The sequence below is a fragment of the Pieris rapae genome, chromosome 15, assembly GCF_905147795.1.
Source record: "Pieris rapae chromosome 15, ilPieRapa1.1, whole genome shotgun sequence".
NCBI classification, from domain to species: Eukaryota; Metazoa; Arthropoda; class Insecta; order Lepidoptera; family Pieridae; genus Pieris; species Pieris rapae.
In genome coordinates, this window is record NC_059523.1 from 3362877 (window position 1) to 3380721 (window position 17845).

At 32.6% G+C, this 17845-nt stretch overlaps 2 protein-coding genes across 2 annotated transcripts in view; one reads left to right on the plus strand and one right to left on the minus strand.

Moving 5' to 3' along the window:
* Positions 1-5421, minus strand: part of LOC110997935 — a 39091-nt gene extending 33670 nt beyond the window's left edge. The window contains exon 1 of the mRNA XM_022266325.2: positions 3340-5421. Coding sequence (XP_022122017.2) covers positions 3340-4977 — 1638 coding nt within the window. The 5' untranslated portion in view covers positions 4978-5421. The remainder of the gene's footprint in view (positions 1-3339) is intronic.
* A 2104-nt stretch (positions 5422-7525) lies between these two features.
* LOC110997941 (carcinine transporter) lies at positions 7526-17585 on the plus strand. The gene is made up of 13 exons (XM_022266333.2): positions 7526-7653; positions 10778-10928; positions 11383-11587; positions 11864-12044; positions 12489-12618; positions 13271-13399; positions 13698-13890; positions 14743-14848; positions 14984-15231; positions 15976-16055; positions 16258-16433; positions 16857-17029; positions 17257-17585. The coding sequence occupies exons 2-13, from the start codon at positions 10859-10861 to the stop codon at positions 17288-17290; spliced, it is 1725 nt and encodes a 574-aa protein (XP_022122025.2). The 5' UTR covers positions 7526-7653; positions 10778-10858; the 3' UTR covers positions 17291-17585.
* Positions 17586-17845: the final 260 nt, after the last annotated feature.

A 17845-nucleotide genomic window follows, 5' to 3' on the forward strand; every position in this document is an offset into this window, starting at 1 on the left:
ACTTAAAAATTAGTTTTATTTACAATGATAATAAGTAATACTAATCAGTAATTTACTAATTAAGCCTAATTGGCACCCTTTTTCTCCTATTAGTTACGATTTAATGACCCCTGGACCCAACGTAACTGACAAAAACTGTGTTTTCAACGTTTTATCGCCGTGTTTTTGTCAAATGTATACAAGTTTAAATTAATATACCCTGATTATAATGACTATCATTTTAATTGCTTTATCATATCAATAGATAGCGAAACCTTTACTAGAGTAATGAATTTATCACAATTCTAAACCATATAATTAGAACACAAAAATAACACCGGTACAAATAAACACATCCTTTCATGTCTGCTTGTAATTCACTAAACCTATAAATTATGTATATTTATTTAAAATAGTACCAAAATAAAAACAATAGAATAACGAATTACGTTTCGAAAACATTCATAAATCGCGGGCATTTCATATTATACATATTTCAATAGAATTATATGTAACATATGCAAAGGAAGTATGTTTTACAAGTATGGTTACACTTTTTTGAATCTAGAATTTATGTTAAAATAATATAAGAACTTTTGACAGTGTTAAAGTACTTATTCTGCACTTATAATCATAGACATAGGCTCTACTACTTCCGAGGAACCGGCGTACGAATTTCCTAATAAGCCTGAAGGCACGCGGGCGAATTGGCATTCCCTAAGTAGAAGTAAGAACCTCCCGCTCGGCCCCTGTACTATATTTTTAATGGTTACTTCTTGTCCCTGTTAATACGTTTCAATATACATAGACAAAGTCAGTCGTATCTATAAGTATTATATATTTCATTGAAAACGTCTCGTTCATAGTTCACGCTTCAACAGGCAAAGGCAGGATATGAAACTGGTTTTCAAGGATTACACAATTATTTATCAGTTATTCAGTTTGCCCTTAAAGGCTTTTACTTACGAATTCGTACGTAATATCAACATTTTTATTATAAGGCTTTATTATATAAAATGGTATAAATAACACCAAATGTACATATATAAATATATATAAGTATTGCAGACTTTCAAATCAGAAATTATAGAAAAATAAATTGTAGATTATCTACGAAAATTTTAAAAACAAGCCCGCTAATGCATTCTCACATTTTGCACACATAATATAAAAAATATATATACGTACACATAGTTCAATTAAAACATTGTGGTATATTTATCATTCCTCTTATTATAACTATAATAGCTTACGACTTTTGTTACTAAAGTATAACCTGGCTTACTAAATACGGCCTATATGTTTGATATTTCTTGCAATTACTCCAATTAAAAACCACATCAAAAATAGCACAATAACAGTAAAACAACCTTCCATTCCGAATGTATCGAAAACAACTTTTTTCCAAATTCTAAAGTTATACGCAGGATACAGAACCGGCTGCTCAAGGCTATTTTAACATTTATTGAACCCGTTTCCCTGGGAATGATTAACCATTGCGCCACGATAACTGGTTATGGAATAATGAGCTTATAATGCGTATACAGAACTAGCATTCGTTGCTAGACTTGCAGTAGATAGTAAAATCCTCTATGTTATATCTGGGTTTTACAATATTAAAGTAATAATTTATGTATGTACCTACTACAATCAACGCATTACTTCTGAAGGTAGATTAAGTACATGTTTTAGGCGAGTAATTAAATTTATGTTCTCCTTTCCAACTGTACATATCTTACTTCGTAACTATGTAGTGTAACTGAGCTTAATTATTTTACGTCTGAGGACTAACAACTTAATACATGTATTTATGATAATATATTTAATTTTTATAAAGTGACCTACTAGGGATTTTAATGCCTTAAATTACAAATTTTTAATTATTTATCAGTAATGTGGAAACTGCTAACCCTCTTGTCACCTCTATGTAACGATAACTAGCTTAGCCTAAATTCATTGAAAATGGCGTGTCACGTACTTTCTCTAAGTTTCTAATTTTGACATATGTATACAACTAATTATCGATGACACTACACTTTCAACAACGAAAAAAGAGGCTCAGTTCTGTTACACTTTACTGTCTGTTATCTATTCGTTATATATGTATAAGCTCTTTTTAATTAATTTATTTATAAATATGAATAATTGTATATTGTAAATTTTGCCAATAGTATGATTCCTTAGGCAAGTTTAGGTGTATTAATTACCGTTTTATGTTTAATTACTGTAATATAACGATTGTGAAAGGGGTAGCAAAAATGTGGTAGTCAAAATAGACGCGGGCAACGCTCCGGGTGGAAACTCATAACGTATATGTTATACATATGGAATATGTAGGTGGAAAAATAGGCATGGCGGGGCAGAAAAGAAATCACTAATTATGCAGATCCATGAGCACCCTTAACATCCAAAGATTAATCGGCGCGTTGCGGAAAGTTGTAGAAATGAATGAATGATTGCGCTCTCTTCTTAGCGAGATGCAGGTCCATCTTCTGAATACTCCGATTACAATAGGTAGATTTTACGGATTGATTTAAGAATACTTCACATACCTAGCTAAATACAGATAATATGACGATTAAATTATTTAGATGCTGGTTGTCATACTGATAAGTTTATAAAAAATGCCCTTGTCTTTTCCATGACAAGTCAGGTAACAAGATACATCAAATGTCACGACCATATCGTATCGTATTGCAAGCACCGGAGCACGGCGGTCACTCGCGCGTGTCCGACACGGGACGCGCGTGGGAAAACCACCCTTAACTGAGATTCAATACTTATTTTATTGAATGGAAATGGTTGAATAAACACAAAGACATACAACTACAGTCCATTTATTTGTCCTTCTAACAATCAAACCACCTATCTAACTGGCTGCAATATTTGCTTTACCATTCAAGCAACTCACTAAGTAATATAAAACACATAGCGTAATTTTTTTTTACTACTTATTATTTGACCTAAATTAAACCTAGGTCCCCTAGTCCCCTTTTGAGTGGAAGAATAAATGGTCACTTTTTTTTTAAAGAACAGGTAGCAAACTGGCAGGAGGCTCACCTGATGTTAAGTGATATGTATGATTAACTGTAAATGCATAGTAATATTTCATCTAATCAAAACTATTTTTTTTTCGTTAATCATTATCATCTATTATGATTTAGCGATCTAAAGATCCATATTCACATCTTTTGGCATTTAAGGTGTGTATTGAATTCACAACAGATTTTTTATATATTTGTAAATAATGGTTTTATTTATAAATGATATAACCTGTAAAATGTATACAGAGATTTAAAAAAGGCTGAATCAAATGTGACTACAATTGGCTCAACTACACTATTAAACAGATAAGCTTACCTCAATAAGTCTTAAGTCTTCCATACTCCGGCTGCCTTTATTCAATGATCCATATTCACTTTTCTCCACAAATGGTACATCATAGATATGTTCTCTTGGCACATAAAACTCTGAATTTAACACTTTACACTTACAGTTCAAATGACACTTAAATCCATCTTTATCATCATTTGATTGGCACTTTGGACACTTCTTTCCTTCAAAATCGTTTTTAAATGTACTCAAACGTTTATCACACATACATTCGTTCAATCTAGTATATGGCAGACTTAAAGTTGAATTATTTGTCATAATGGCACAATTCAAAGAATTTAAACACTTTATAAAGGGATCTGTTGTTTGGTTTGGGATGTTTAATATTTCAGTACAGAGATAATGCATCTCTTTTTTAGGTTTTTCAATTTTTTCTGATTCTTCAGCAATATCATAGATTTTATTTTGATTCGCCTCTCGTTTTTGCAATACCTGTTCTAGTTTTTCAAGCATTTTTTTTGTGTCCTTTTTAGGCTTTTCTTCATGGAAAATTCTTGGTGGTTTTTTAGGTGGTGGTCCAGTGGGTAAAGGCTGTTTTAAAGCCTTTTTTAAAGTATCTGTGAGCACTAAATGTGGGTTTTTTCGTTCCAAACGCATAGTTTCACTAGATCCACAAAGGTCATCCATTGAAGCCAGATTTGAATTAGAATTGGCATTTTCCAATTGGAACTGGTTTGATACTTTAGTTTCACTGTCAAATGAGGTTTTAATTTCTTCTTTATATTGAAAATTATTATTTAAGTTTTCAAGTGGGGTATTTTGTTTATCACTGGTCTCAAAAAACTGAGCAACATGTTTACTTTCATTATTATAAAAATAATCTTTATTTTTAAAACCTTTATTGTCCCTGGATTTCTCTTTCTCAAAAAAGAGTTTTTCTTTATCATCATTTTTTTCATACTGAGTGACTAGTTTTCTAATTTTATTCTTTTCATCATCTATATTTTCTGTTTCTGAGCTCACCCCACTATCAGTAAGGGAATCTTGCTTTTCAGCTTTGTTACTTTTATCAACTTTAGCATATTGGTCTAATATGTGTTTAGGTACCTCACAGTCTGGTACAGAATCAACATGACCACCAGTGGCAGAGTTGGAAGCCATATAGCCTTCTTTCCTCATTTGATCTTCTATAAAATTTCCTAATTGTTTCAAACGATCTTTAGTGAGTGTTTTATCATGGCGTTTCAATGAGAAATCACTGGTTTCTGATCGTCCATTGCAGCTGCCATAACGTTTGGGCTGTGTTATTATTTGATTTCGGTCACAGCGGAAAGCATGACTTCTGTGTAATTTCTTGCCAGGATCACTGGATTGACGTGACAGTGTTATTTTTGTATCATTACAAACTTTTGTGTCATGTTGACTATATAAATAACTTGAATTTGGTTTAAGAGACCAATCTTCATTAAAATCTCTTAAGTGTTTTTCTTCGTCTTTGTTTTCCTTGTTATTTGAATCTACAACACTAATATTCGCATTGTGTTTTTGATTATATTTACTCAAATGAGAAACGTTTTTCTTAACGACTAAAGATTCGTTTTCAGACTGTAAACTCTCAAATTTACTTTTAATAGCTTGAACTCTATTTTTTGGCTGTGATAACATTATTTCAAACAACGGAATGCATTTTTGACTTTGAAAACAACAACAGCTTTACTTCTCTATTATTTCGAAGTTTATTTTAAACCACTATATTTTCTTTATTTACAAACTTACGTGCATAGGAAATGTGCTTATTTTAACTTTCTTTTTAAACAAACGAAACACTTGTCCCTCTATGACAGAGTCTTGTTTCTTAGCAAAACAACGATAACAGTAAACAGATGTTTAAAAGTACAGTACAACGGGATTACACATAATCACTACACTTTATAAGTTACATTAGATTCCATTTTAACCATAGGTTATTTAAATATGGACTTTATTTTTTGCGAGCATTAATTGTTATCAATAAATTTAATTACTAATGCAATCGCGATAAAACTCGAAAGTTGGAACTCGATTTACTCATGTCGGAAGTCTTCGTCGGTTCTTACTTCTTAGTACTTCTTGACTTAACATCAAATCAAACTATTAATGTCAAACCATATTAAATGTCTGATTAACATTGCGAACACATTTTGACTTAAGATGTCAGTGTCACTTAAAAGCATGCCGTCAATGTCATGTCTTTAGTGTTTAACGTTTGGGTCGCGTCTGTCTCAAAGAGTATTTTCTAAAGCCCCATTAATAAATGTTATTATTCAAATACGCTTACAACATTGTTCGGTTAACAAGATCGACTACGAATGTGAATCACGCCACCTAGTATGAAACGTAATTATTTATAAAATATAAAGTATAATTTGAAACATACTGACTACTGTTTTAGTGAGCTATCGTAGAGGGCACGTATCGTAGTTTTAAAAATAATCTTTATTCTCAGCAGACAAAGCCTAAGTCAATTTTAAACAACCTAAAGTGCTGTAGTTATAATGTTTCTATTAGACACGTATCTTTAACACTCGTAACAAAAAATGGTACCTTTTAAATATAGATATTAAAACTTACCTTCTGTAGAAAAACGATCTCGATGTTGGCCTGAAAGACTTGGTAGGCTCAGGCGTTTTGTGCGAGCATAATTCTGCCTGAAAGGCGTGTTTGTTCGACAAGGGTACAGAATGTCTCCAACTACACTTGGTCCCTCTTTATTTTTGTCCATAGAGAGTATGATAAATCAAGGTTAATATTAATCAAACAGACTTTAATCTCGAAGTCGTTGCTACTTTTCTTTACTTGATATTTATAATATGAATCTGCCACGGTTCTGCTCTAGTAAGTTTTAGTCTTATGTTAAAATGCATAAAGACTATATTTCAGTGTCCAATTACTCGGAGCCATTTATTACTGTCACGTAACAAAAGAGATGACCACATTAAAGATGTACCCATTTGCAACACATTATATGTACATACAAGTATTGTATCAGTGCCTTATTAAAAAAATGATCTCATTTTCAAAACGTAATTAATATAAGCAACTAGCAAATTGCAATTTATTAATCAATAATCGGAAAAAAAATGCCCGTCCCATTAATTTATGCATCCTCTTCAGTCGCACTCTGAATAATTTCTGAAGCTCGTGTTAGTTCCCACAACGTTCTCCACTCTGCCCGATCCGCTTTACTAATTACACATAAATTTAGACATAAAAATTTAATGCTTAAAAATATAAAATAAAAAACATTCTTTATATATTTATATAACGTACATACATATTTGAATTCATAATAGGGAAAAGGAATTTTAATGCAGTTATCTTAACTATAAAACATACTTAATACTATTTGGTAAATAGATATTACAGTAAATTTATTACATACAACATTATCTTCAATTGCGTCAGCCTATGTTTAAATATTGAAATAAGATTACCAGATTTTTTGGTAAGATTGAGAAATGAGGCTCGGTGCTAACTGTTATTCCCGTATGTCAAAGAGATTACGGTATTAGGTTTAAGCTCAGTGTTGGTGATGCGTTACACGGTTGAGCTGCTGCATCAGTTAGCGACAGCAAATAAACTTAGGGTTTATCGGTTCTGCTGAAACCTATTACTCTAATGGGCTTAAAACATAACGTTAAACCACTATTATTTGTTACGTTCCCAAACATCAGAAATATTAATATAAGATCCAGGTTATTCCATTTTTTAATAACGATTTAAATAAAAGGCTTACTTTGATTTATTTTGAATTGCAATAAATATTACATATAAATAAATTATATCGTTACTATACATAAAATGTATTTAGAAACAAAACATAACAATCAAATATATAGTACTCACAAATTTCTTAACCTACATAATGATTATTGATTATCACTAAAAAATAAATTTAAAAAGTTTGGTCCCTGAGACAGAGTCCTTTGAGACCTTTAATAATTCTTAAATTCATCAAACTAATTTCAATTTCCGGTAGTTTTGTTAGAAGTCGATTTTCGCTCACCTAGTTTTATTGTTTATCAAATTAGCGCCAATATGTCATAATTATTTTAAAAAACACGAATCGATTACGTGCCTAAGTTTATTGAGATATACGTAATAATATATGTATATAAGCTTAGAGATCTTGATAATAAAGATACAAATGTTATATAATGTATCTATTTGGTTTTTAAGTCATACAACAGTAAAAACTTCATCTCATTCCGCGATTCGCCGTCACTCACACAATACGTCCTTATTTTCGTATTCTCCATATTATTTAAATCGCGTTTTTGGTGGCATTATAGAAAGGACTAGGTGAGTATCGTTTTTAACTACTTCACAATCTTTATAGATATCAATTCCAGTACATAATTTCACGTTAATTAAATTCCATGCGCTTATAACCTCAGTTAACAGCGTTATTATCAATCGTTATCACATACACAGCAAATATCAATTACAAAAAGTATTGTGGTGTTTAAATATATTAATATAACATTTTTTTGCGTTCCGGGAGGAACAGACCTATATTTACTTTAACTTTAGAATTTGCTAGTCTGTACAGGATTAATTCTATTGTCTATTTAATATTCGAAAGTTTAAAAATGAAATTAAATAATAAAAAAAAGCCTTAAGGGTATTTTACAATGGGGACAATTGATAAAACGTTATTACTGAACAAGTATAATATAGACTCATGTCGTGTTTTATGTACAGTTCAAACATGGTGCAATCTATTAAGTGTTCCTTGACGTCAATTCCGTGGAGTTAACAATAATCATTTAATGTTTATTAGTACATCATACAAACACATCATGAAATACGGTGACCGAAACATGTTGTTACATTTTTTAAATGCATAAACTTCACACTTTATCATACGGATGGATGTTATCCAGTATTTCTAAGAAATGCATAAATTTCAAACATCCAGACGTTTCATTTAATAGCTCTCGGTCTGTATGCGCTATATATTCTTGTCACCATTAACATAAACTGTATTATATTATATAGGTATATATTATTTAACAGAACAATAAATAATAAATTAATCATCTAGAAGAAACCTTGGTCTTAAATACCTAAAAGTGATATGATGTCTTATCACTTTTAGGTATTTAATTTAAAAAACAAACATCTTTCTATTTAGGTACCACTTTTTTACAAGTGGTGTCGATTACTTGTCTACGTTTTGGAATGGGGTCAAATAACTGGGGTCTAGTTCGATTTAAGTCCCAACAAGACACAGGTTGACCGCTAAAAACACCCCTTGTCGCAAATTCTTGAAGACTCTCGTCAAAGCACCCGGTATCGTGTGGACACATCGAACGACGTTCAGTTTTACGGTAATTTGAAGGAAAAGGTTAAATTATCCTCCAAGATGCTTGGTGTGCTCAGCAAGGCAATAGGGTACTTCACTCCGGGCTATCTTGTATCTGTATAAAGGCGGAATCCGGCCCTACCTAATGGCAATTTACACCTCTAGGCGGGAGCTTATCAGTACCAGTTCCTTCCACTTGACCGTATTAAACGCAGAGCTGTTCGAATCGTTGACGACCAATGCTTTCCGATCTCTCGGCATTGCGTGTGTAGAAATGTGGGGTCCTCTCTGCATCCTCTACCTTCTACTTGGCGTCAGAATATGAAATGACCAGTATGTGGAATCCCACTGTGGCATTTTCAAACCAATTCAAGAAAAGAGCGTACCAATTCTTATAGGCAACGCTCTTGCGAGCTCCTGACCTTCTTGAACTTTCAATGCCATGGACACTCGTTTCCAAAAGAGTGCAGGTATTTTTTCTCACCTCACCTCGCTCAATGATATGAAACGCTGCTGTCTTGCCTCCGACCCTATTCTAGCTATTAGTGGTTACCGCATCCCGTATAAAGCAATTGTTAGTGGCGCCTTGGGGTTTTAGTTGGTATGCACAATGAATTTCCCCAAGTAAAAAAAAAGACACAGATTTAGATGAGACCTCCCTAGAACATGCACAGAGCAGGTGAAGAAAAATAAACGGCCAGAAAGAGTCTTTCATTCAAATTTGAATTTTATCTTTGGAGTAGTTAAGTTGTTGCCTGGTAGATAGTAGTAGTGACTCCAGAGCAGGTGCATGCGTCCCTTAATAAATAAGTATCGCACACAGCCGGAATTTTGTCGGCATAATAGATACACTGCCACAGGCACCAAACTTTTTAATTTTTTTCTAATTTTCTATATATAAATTTTTAGGCATTAAAATTATTGTACAGGTTAAGAATATTTATTGTAAATACTGTAAGTTTGTGTGTAATAAAATATATTTTTCGCATATTCATCATTTCCAATCAATATATTATCATATATATGGGCAACCTAGTCAAATATTGACATGTTGAGGGCCAAACATTAGCGCGCAAATACATTCGCGGGCCGCGTGTAAAAGTACTTAGTGCAATTTAAAGTAGTGATAATACTTTTTGCGATAGATATTAGACATGAAATAATACGCCGATGTTATTAATACTACGATTTATTAAAATAACAAAATGAAATTAAAATAAATGGTACATTATGGTTAAATCGATAAATTTGCCGTTGTAACAACCAGCTACGAAAGTTAAATTCACCGAAATCAATGAGACACGTGAGCTTGAATTTGGGGAACTAATCCATCGTAAAGAATTTTTTCAAATTATCGTCATTCATTCTTTTACGATGTGTTATTTATTGATTTTCATCAATGGAAAAGAACTGTTCGCATTTATAAGTACTGCCAAACGCACAAATCAATTTTGCGAATTTTCTAAGCTGCCGAAAATTGTCTTTTTCTAGGTATTTCTTTAGAAATCTTTTCATGTGTCGCCCGTAAGCATAAGTATCTAATGTAATATTTTTATAATCGGGTTTTTCAAAATGTCTCGCGGGCCGGATCATATATTAAAGCGGGCCGGTGGTTGCCCAAATATGATTATTATAATATAGTATTTAAGAAAAAAATAATAAAATTTAGTACATGACCACATCGGAAATGTACTGTACACAAAGCAGATCACTTAGCTTATGTCAAATACGGTGTGCTATTTAAGTAACATGTAGTGTTAATCAAAACACAATAAATATTTAGTTCGCATATCTTTATATGTCAGTTTGTATTTATCTGACAGTGTTGGTATGTTTGAAAGAACTTATATATAGAAGATTCTAATAGCTTTAATTGTGGTAGATTAATCATACTGGTACTGAAAAGTAGTTTCTATGTATTATTTCTTTTATATAAATTTATATCCATAAAATTATATCAAAGAAATTTCTAGAAAAAATTATAATGCTTCATAATGCAGTTTCTCTTATCTTAAGAGTTTCGCGTCAATTAGATTTGCTTAAATCGCTAATAACCTCGTGATTGAAGATACGTTATACTAAAATAATAAATGGAATTTTACATTGGCTTTTTTTCAGGTCAGCGCTCCCATATTCATCTTAAAGTAACCAGAAAGACGTCCGGAAAAGTGTCATTCAAAGCAATCACGGAGTTCGAAAATGGAATCACATGAGAACATGGACAAGACGGGTGGCACCCGGCTTGACCAATTGGAAATGAACCCTATAGGTATATTCCATAATCTTTGGCCTTAGAACTAAAATATACGATATTTGTAACTTTAAGCAAATGAACTATTAAAACTCTTCTGCATAAAATTATTAACCATATCCTATGATCAATCGTGTAATTCTTGAATTATCTATTAAATAGTTTTTAGTTTGTTTTATTAACATTTTTTGGAGGTATTACTTTAAATTAAAGTTATATATTTTTTATATAAGATTTGGTTATGCAGTTCTTGCACTTTATTAAGAGATCGCTTGTTATAAGGTCGCGAGCTGTAAGGCCGCAAGTTGCATCCCTTATAATTTTATTATATTTATTTGTTTTTCTAATGCAACGAAGTGTGAATCAATAAATCAATTTAATTATGTTTCATATGTCCGATTTTTTTTTCTTGGACCTATTAAAGTCCTATTAAACTGATATAAAATTAAAGATTAAATTATATTTTTCCTAGGTCCTAAGAAGCAGTTAAAAGACTTGGACGACCTGTTCCCATACATCGGTGACTTTGGCTGGTACCAGCGATTGCTGTTCCTTCTGATGATACCTTACTCCTTCTTCTTCGCGTTTATATATTTTTCGCAAATCTTCATGACAGTAGTGCCTGAACAGCATTGGTGTCAAGTGCCGGAGCTAGCTAATCTTACCGCAGAACTACGGTAAGGGAGCTTACTAGAAAACGACGAAATTTCAGTTTAATAACAGTTTTAAGAACATGAATTTTTAAAAGGCCGGCAACGCACTCGCGAGCCCTCTGGCATTGAGAGTGTACATGGGCAGCGAAATCACTTAACATCAGGTGAGCCTCCTGCCCGTTTGTTCTATTAAAAAAAAACAGTGTAGACATACCTTTGTACTCCCACGTTAGGTACTCTAAGTGAAGTTCTGCAATACTCCGCCCAAAACCTCATAAATCTTAATTTCATTCATTTCAGTCGCCATCTGGCAATACCTCAAAACGATGGACAGTATGAGAAGTGCATAGTTTATGACGTCGATTGGAACAATGTACTCACAAGTGGTGATTTGGAACCGAAGGCCACATGGCCAACTAAGAAGTGTGATGGCTGGGAGTTTAACTTCACAGATGCACCGTATGAGACCATAGCCACGCAGGTATAGTTGCTGCTGTATTTTGTGTGTAAAGTACTTTCTGCCGGGTGAGGTCTATATGTCTGTAATTTTCTCTGGTACTGTGATTTATTTTTAACAAAATCAACTACCGTTGCAGATTACTCCAATGCAACATTTAGGTACATATATTATATCACATACAGAACAATAAATACAGTGATGAACTATTTCTAATAGGAACTGACATCAAGCAAATCTTTTGTCATTTCACTCAACGAACAATTAAAAACGTCTGTCAATATATGCAGCTCATTAATTAATTTCGCTGAAAGTACGAATAGTGACGTCGCTTCATAACGTAACCTGATGGAAGGCCAGATAAGAACTCATAATATAGTTATCTATAACCAAGAGTAAACTCGTTTTCTAGCTGACAAAACATTAGAATTAGGAATGAACACTTTTAAAACGTTCAATTTGTTCTAGCTCGGCTGGGTTTGCGAACGAGATAACTACCCCGCAACAGCTCAATCGATCTTTTTCTGTGGAGCAATTTTTGGAGGTCTGATTTTCGGATATATAGCGGATAAATATGGCAGGGTGCCTGCTATTCTCGGTAAAATAATGTTTTTCTCGTTAAGTTATAAATAACCAAATTGTTTGACGTGACAACGTCTAATAATTTGAAGGCCGGCTGCACGCACGAAAACCATGACTCATTCTCCCGTTATACTTATTGTACGCTCGCGCGGCCATCATTTCTCTTCCAATCGATTGGCCTATGCGTCCGAAAAGAAAGACAGCGGCACCACACAACTTACATAATTAAATTTGTTCATTGAAGTAATAAACATATAGGAATAAATCTCGCAAATAAAAGTAAATTTATCAATCAATGTGTAGATTTCATTTCACTCTTGTTTCCATACAAAATAATGATAGTTGAATAGAAAGGATTCAATTTTATTTCATCAAAGTACACATTTCATCACTTTTATTACGTTAAACTATCGACCGTGAACGGCTTTACAGACAGCCATTTTTTAAAATATAATATGTTGTATATTTCAATAATGGTATTATAAATCAATTTTCCTTGCTGTATCTTGATGATAGAAGGAAATAAATGTTATATTCTATCCCAACTCGAATTGTATTACATATTTATGTATTTATTACGTTTTGGATAATATTAAAAAAATGTATATAAATATTCACCGTGTACAGCCTGTACATGAGAGCATATTTGAACGTAGAAATACTTTCAGGCACCAACATGACTGGCTTCGTAGCTGGAGTAGCTACGGCGTTCACCAACAGCTTCTGGTCGTTTTGTTTGTGCCGATTTCTGGTTGGGCTCGCATACGACAATTGTTTCATGGTTATGTACATTGTTGGTAAGTATGTAAAGGTTAATTATATACTATTTATTTAGATATATAAATTCTTTTTATTTAAATCTTTAACTTTCCTTTAACTCATAGTCACTTTTAGAAAATTATTTTCACCTTCCTTTGAATATTAAAGAAACAATCCCAAGCATATGCTTTATTTTATAATATCTAAACCTCCCGAATCTGAATATAAATATTTGTTTTGGTCATTTTTATGAGACTTACCTAAGGAATAAACGCAACTAAACATTTTAGAACTAATAAACGCATACAGATCTTTATAAAAAAGTTTTACTTCCAGTGGTAGAGTACGTAGGACCAAAATGGCGAACATTTGTTGCAAACATGTCCATAGCTGTATATTTTACACTTGCGGCTTGCCTCTTACCTTGGATCGCATTGGCAGCTGCTGACTGGAAAATTTACACCTTAATAACCAGTATACCACTGGGACTATCTATTTTGACGCCGTTTATTGTACCAGAGAGTGCAAGGTAATTTTAAACTAAATATTCGTTTTATAAGATACTAGCAGACTCGGCCAAGCGTTGCTGTGGCTAAGGTTTTTGTTATATTACATAGTAGTAAATTAATCAAGGGAAACCGTAGGAGAACTTATGTGAAACGTTGGTACCACGACACGGACCTAAACTAAACTACCTTTAACTCAGCGCCATCTGTTAGAATTGTATCAAATAATAAACAAATGTTAATGTTATCGTAATTTTAGTAAGGATGCCTATTTTTTTTGAAAATGAAATTTAGCCTATGTTACTCAGGAATGATGTAGCTTTCCAACAGTGAAAGAATTTTTCAAATCTGCCAAGTAGTTTCGGAGCCTATTCAATTCATACAAACAAACAAAAAATCAAACCTTTCCTCTTTATAATATTAGTATAGATAAAAAAGGAAATCCGGCTCAGCTTATTCCTGATTTTATATTTTCAGATAATTGGTAAAAATAAAGGTTTCACTATTGGCTATGCAAGAAGCCTTTTATTCCAATCATATTCTACATGAGAATTCCTTTCAATCCTAACTGTACAAACATTACCTGTTCGGTTGTCTACATCGTATACTCTAAATTTCGTACTAACTGATGTGATCTTAAATTATCATAATTTATGTCGACTTAATCTTTTTCATGTATTCTTTTTTAAATGTCCTATATATATTTTTACTTCTTGCGCTTAAAATTAGTTTATTTTCTATTTATCAATTTTTAATTATTATTATTATGTTGGTTAAGAATATTAAAAATACGCTTAAAATATATACTTCTGGTTCTGAATACGTGAAAAATAAACTCCTAAATACGATTTTAGAACATATTTATATTTTTTCAGATGGTTAATTTCACAAGGCCGTATAGATGAGGCGCTGACTATAATTCAGAAATGTGAGCGAATCAACAAGAAGAAAATACCAGATGCAATAATCAAAGAATTTAGGGTAAAAAAAATTCATTAAGCATTTATTTTACTTTATTTTTGTCAACCTAACTTCGATTTTCTCATCAATGGACGATACTCCCCAAGGCATGGGGCAGACATCTGCGCTAGTAATATTTTAATCGAAACTCAACAGGACACAGCAAAGGAAATAGCAAAGGCTGAAGAGGAATTCAAGAACTACTCCTTCCTGGATCTGTTTAAGACTCCACGTCTTCGAAGACAGACTATCCTTCTGGTCGTCATTTGGATGTCCATCACCATGGTGTTTGATGGTCACGTCAGGAATGTAGGCTCATTGGGCCTGGATATGTTTCTCACCTTCACCATTGCGACTGCTACCGAATTTCCTGCTGATATTCTGCTCATTTTAACTTTGGATGTGTAAGTTTTGTAATAATTATGGAGGCAGGATTACTCCACGAATACATAGAATATAGGTTTTAAGAAACACAAACCAATATATTTTATGCGTGTTGCTGGCTCGTTAATCTTGAAAAATGATATACTTAAACATTCCTCATAATTCAATAAAAATATTGGTAACTAATGTACTACGTGCAGTAGTACTATTTCTCTAGAACATTCTATATATCTTATCGATGTTAGGCTACCCTTACAATCACAATATTTTTTACATCTTTATATTATTTTAGACATAAGATGCTGTCTTTAATAAATAACAATATGTTATATTAGAAAACGGCTGTGGTTTATATAAATGTTACAGCATAGTTTTGTTTAGGAACACGACAAGTGCATATAAAAATAGTATTTCAACTTACTTTTTATGTTGGTTAACGTTAGACTGTCTAATAGCTGTCTGACTATTTTATGTATTAGCGGAGGTAGCAAATACCTTAACATTTACTCACCATTTCTTTCGGTGTACATAGCCGAATATATAGAGAGAAGAGTAATTCCCGCTTCAACTTTTAATACGAACTAGGAGAACATGCCTTGAAATTCGATGGGGTAGCTTTTCTTTGACGATGTTCCTATACTATTTTCCGTTAGATATATGGATGTGATCTACGAAACAAAATTTTGATGATACTTAGCTGTATAATTAAACAATAAATATGGTATGATGAAATTAATAGTATAACGTTGATTTTCATATTACAGTGTTGGTCGTCGTTGGCTGGCGTTCGGGTCCATGGTACTCAGTGGAGTTTTCAGTTTTCTTGCAACTACAGTTCCCTTTGGTAATTTCTTTCCAGAATTTGTTTTGCGAAAGTCAACTTTTTACCTTTTTTTTATTGTGACTTTAATTTTAAATGCCTTTAAATATGCTTCCGCCAGGGTTATTCCTGTCTGAATAACTAGGACATTCAAGTTACAAAGAAGAAAGTTACAAAAGAAAATGTAAAAATGCCTCTGAGTGACGAGAAGGTATATTTATTTCAGGTATACCTTCAGCATCATTAGCTATAGTGGGTCGTTTTGCAGTGAACATTTCCTTTAACATCGGCCTGCAATATGCCGCTGAGTTGTTGCCAACAGTAGTACGTGCGCAGGGACTGGCGTTAATACATATAACTGGATATATCGCTAACATATTGGTGCCATACATCGTGTATTTGGTAAGAACAAGACCGGTTATGAGAAAGACAAATAACAATACTATATTTATTTAATTATCTTGCACGTAACTTTAGAGCTTAGACGTCACATGCAAAAATCTAACAAAACTTTAAACTCAAACGAAATCCTCCAAAAATAATATATTTAAACGTTAAGGTATAAAGTCCTCAAATAATCACAATAATTAACTTAGGTCCGTGTGCAACAGTGTACCAGGCTGATGAATTAATCTTGATGTATAAAAATTTTTTTTACATAACTTTATTCACTCAATATATCCTAGGATATAACATCAATATAACTCAATATAACCCTTACGCTTAGTGTGTGCCTCTATTGGTTACAATTGTCCCCTGCCTCATGGTGCAGATTTAAAACATTTTATTTAAGAAAAAGTAATAACAGTGTTACATTTTTTTCAGGCTACAATAGCAATAGAAATTCCTCTGCTGATTCTGGGAACAATCGGTATATTCGGCGGTTGTCTCTGCCTCGCTCTGCCCGAATCTATGGGTAAAACAATGCCTCAAACTATTCAAGATGGAGAAGAATATGGAAAAGATCAAAAGTTTTGGGACTTTCCCTGCTTCAGAAGGTAATCACGTCATGATTATTTATATATATATATATATATATATATATTTTTTATAAGTTTTGTAGGTAAGAAGCACGATTATAGCCTTACATAAAAGAGCTTTCCAAATTGCTATAGCCTTTCCGTAAGTCCATAGTTTTTGGATAAACATTTATAAAAAACCTTTTATAAACGTATAACTGCTACACACACAAAAATCAATACACCCAAACAATCTTTTGTTTCAGAAACGTTAGCGATTCAACTCAATCGAAGATTTAATCATATTTTCCGAAATTGTTTCACATACAACAAACAACTCTGTGAAGAATTTTTAATTTATTTAAAAGTACTTATTTTTCTTTAGTTAATAGATTGCAAAGAATGATTTTGTTATGTAATATCTAATCTTAATGCTTTATAACAACGGCAAGTAGGTACTTAAGTGGAATATATACATAAGTATTACCTTAATAATATGTACTTATATAATTACATTTTGAGTTGTTACTTTTTACGGCTATATAAGAGTAACTGTAGCCATAATTTATCAGCAAACAATAAAATATAAAACAATCATAAGCCTATTTATTTAAAATTTTAAAAATATCCCTGTATTTTTATTAAAATGATTTTAACAATAGTTAGGGAATATGTCAGAAGAAGCAGCAGTGACAAAAACATGAACAGTATTGGCCTAGTGGCTTGAGGGTGTGACTCGCATAGCAGAGGTCGAAGCTTCGAACCCTGCCTATGCACCACTAGACTTTTTTCTGTGCGCGTTTGACATACGCCCGGTGAACACCGTGAGGAAACTGGCTATACTTTGTCTTCAAA

What these genes read in the sequence shown, in the direction of transcription:
- LOC110997941 (XM_022266333.2), top strand. Translation starts at nt 10,859, where the DNA reads ATGGAATCACATGAGAACATGGACAAGACGGGTGGCACCCGGCTTGAC. An exon ending in AATCTTACCGCAGAACTACG is followed by an intron (nt 11,588 to 11,863) that starts GTAAGGGAGCTT and finishes CATTCATTTCAG; the next exon opens with TCGCCATCTGGCAATACCTC. An exon ending in TGCCATACATCGTGTATTTG is followed by an intron (nt 16,434 to 16,856) that starts GTAAGAACAAGA and finishes CATTTTTTTCAG; the next exon opens with GCTACAATAGCAATAGAAAT.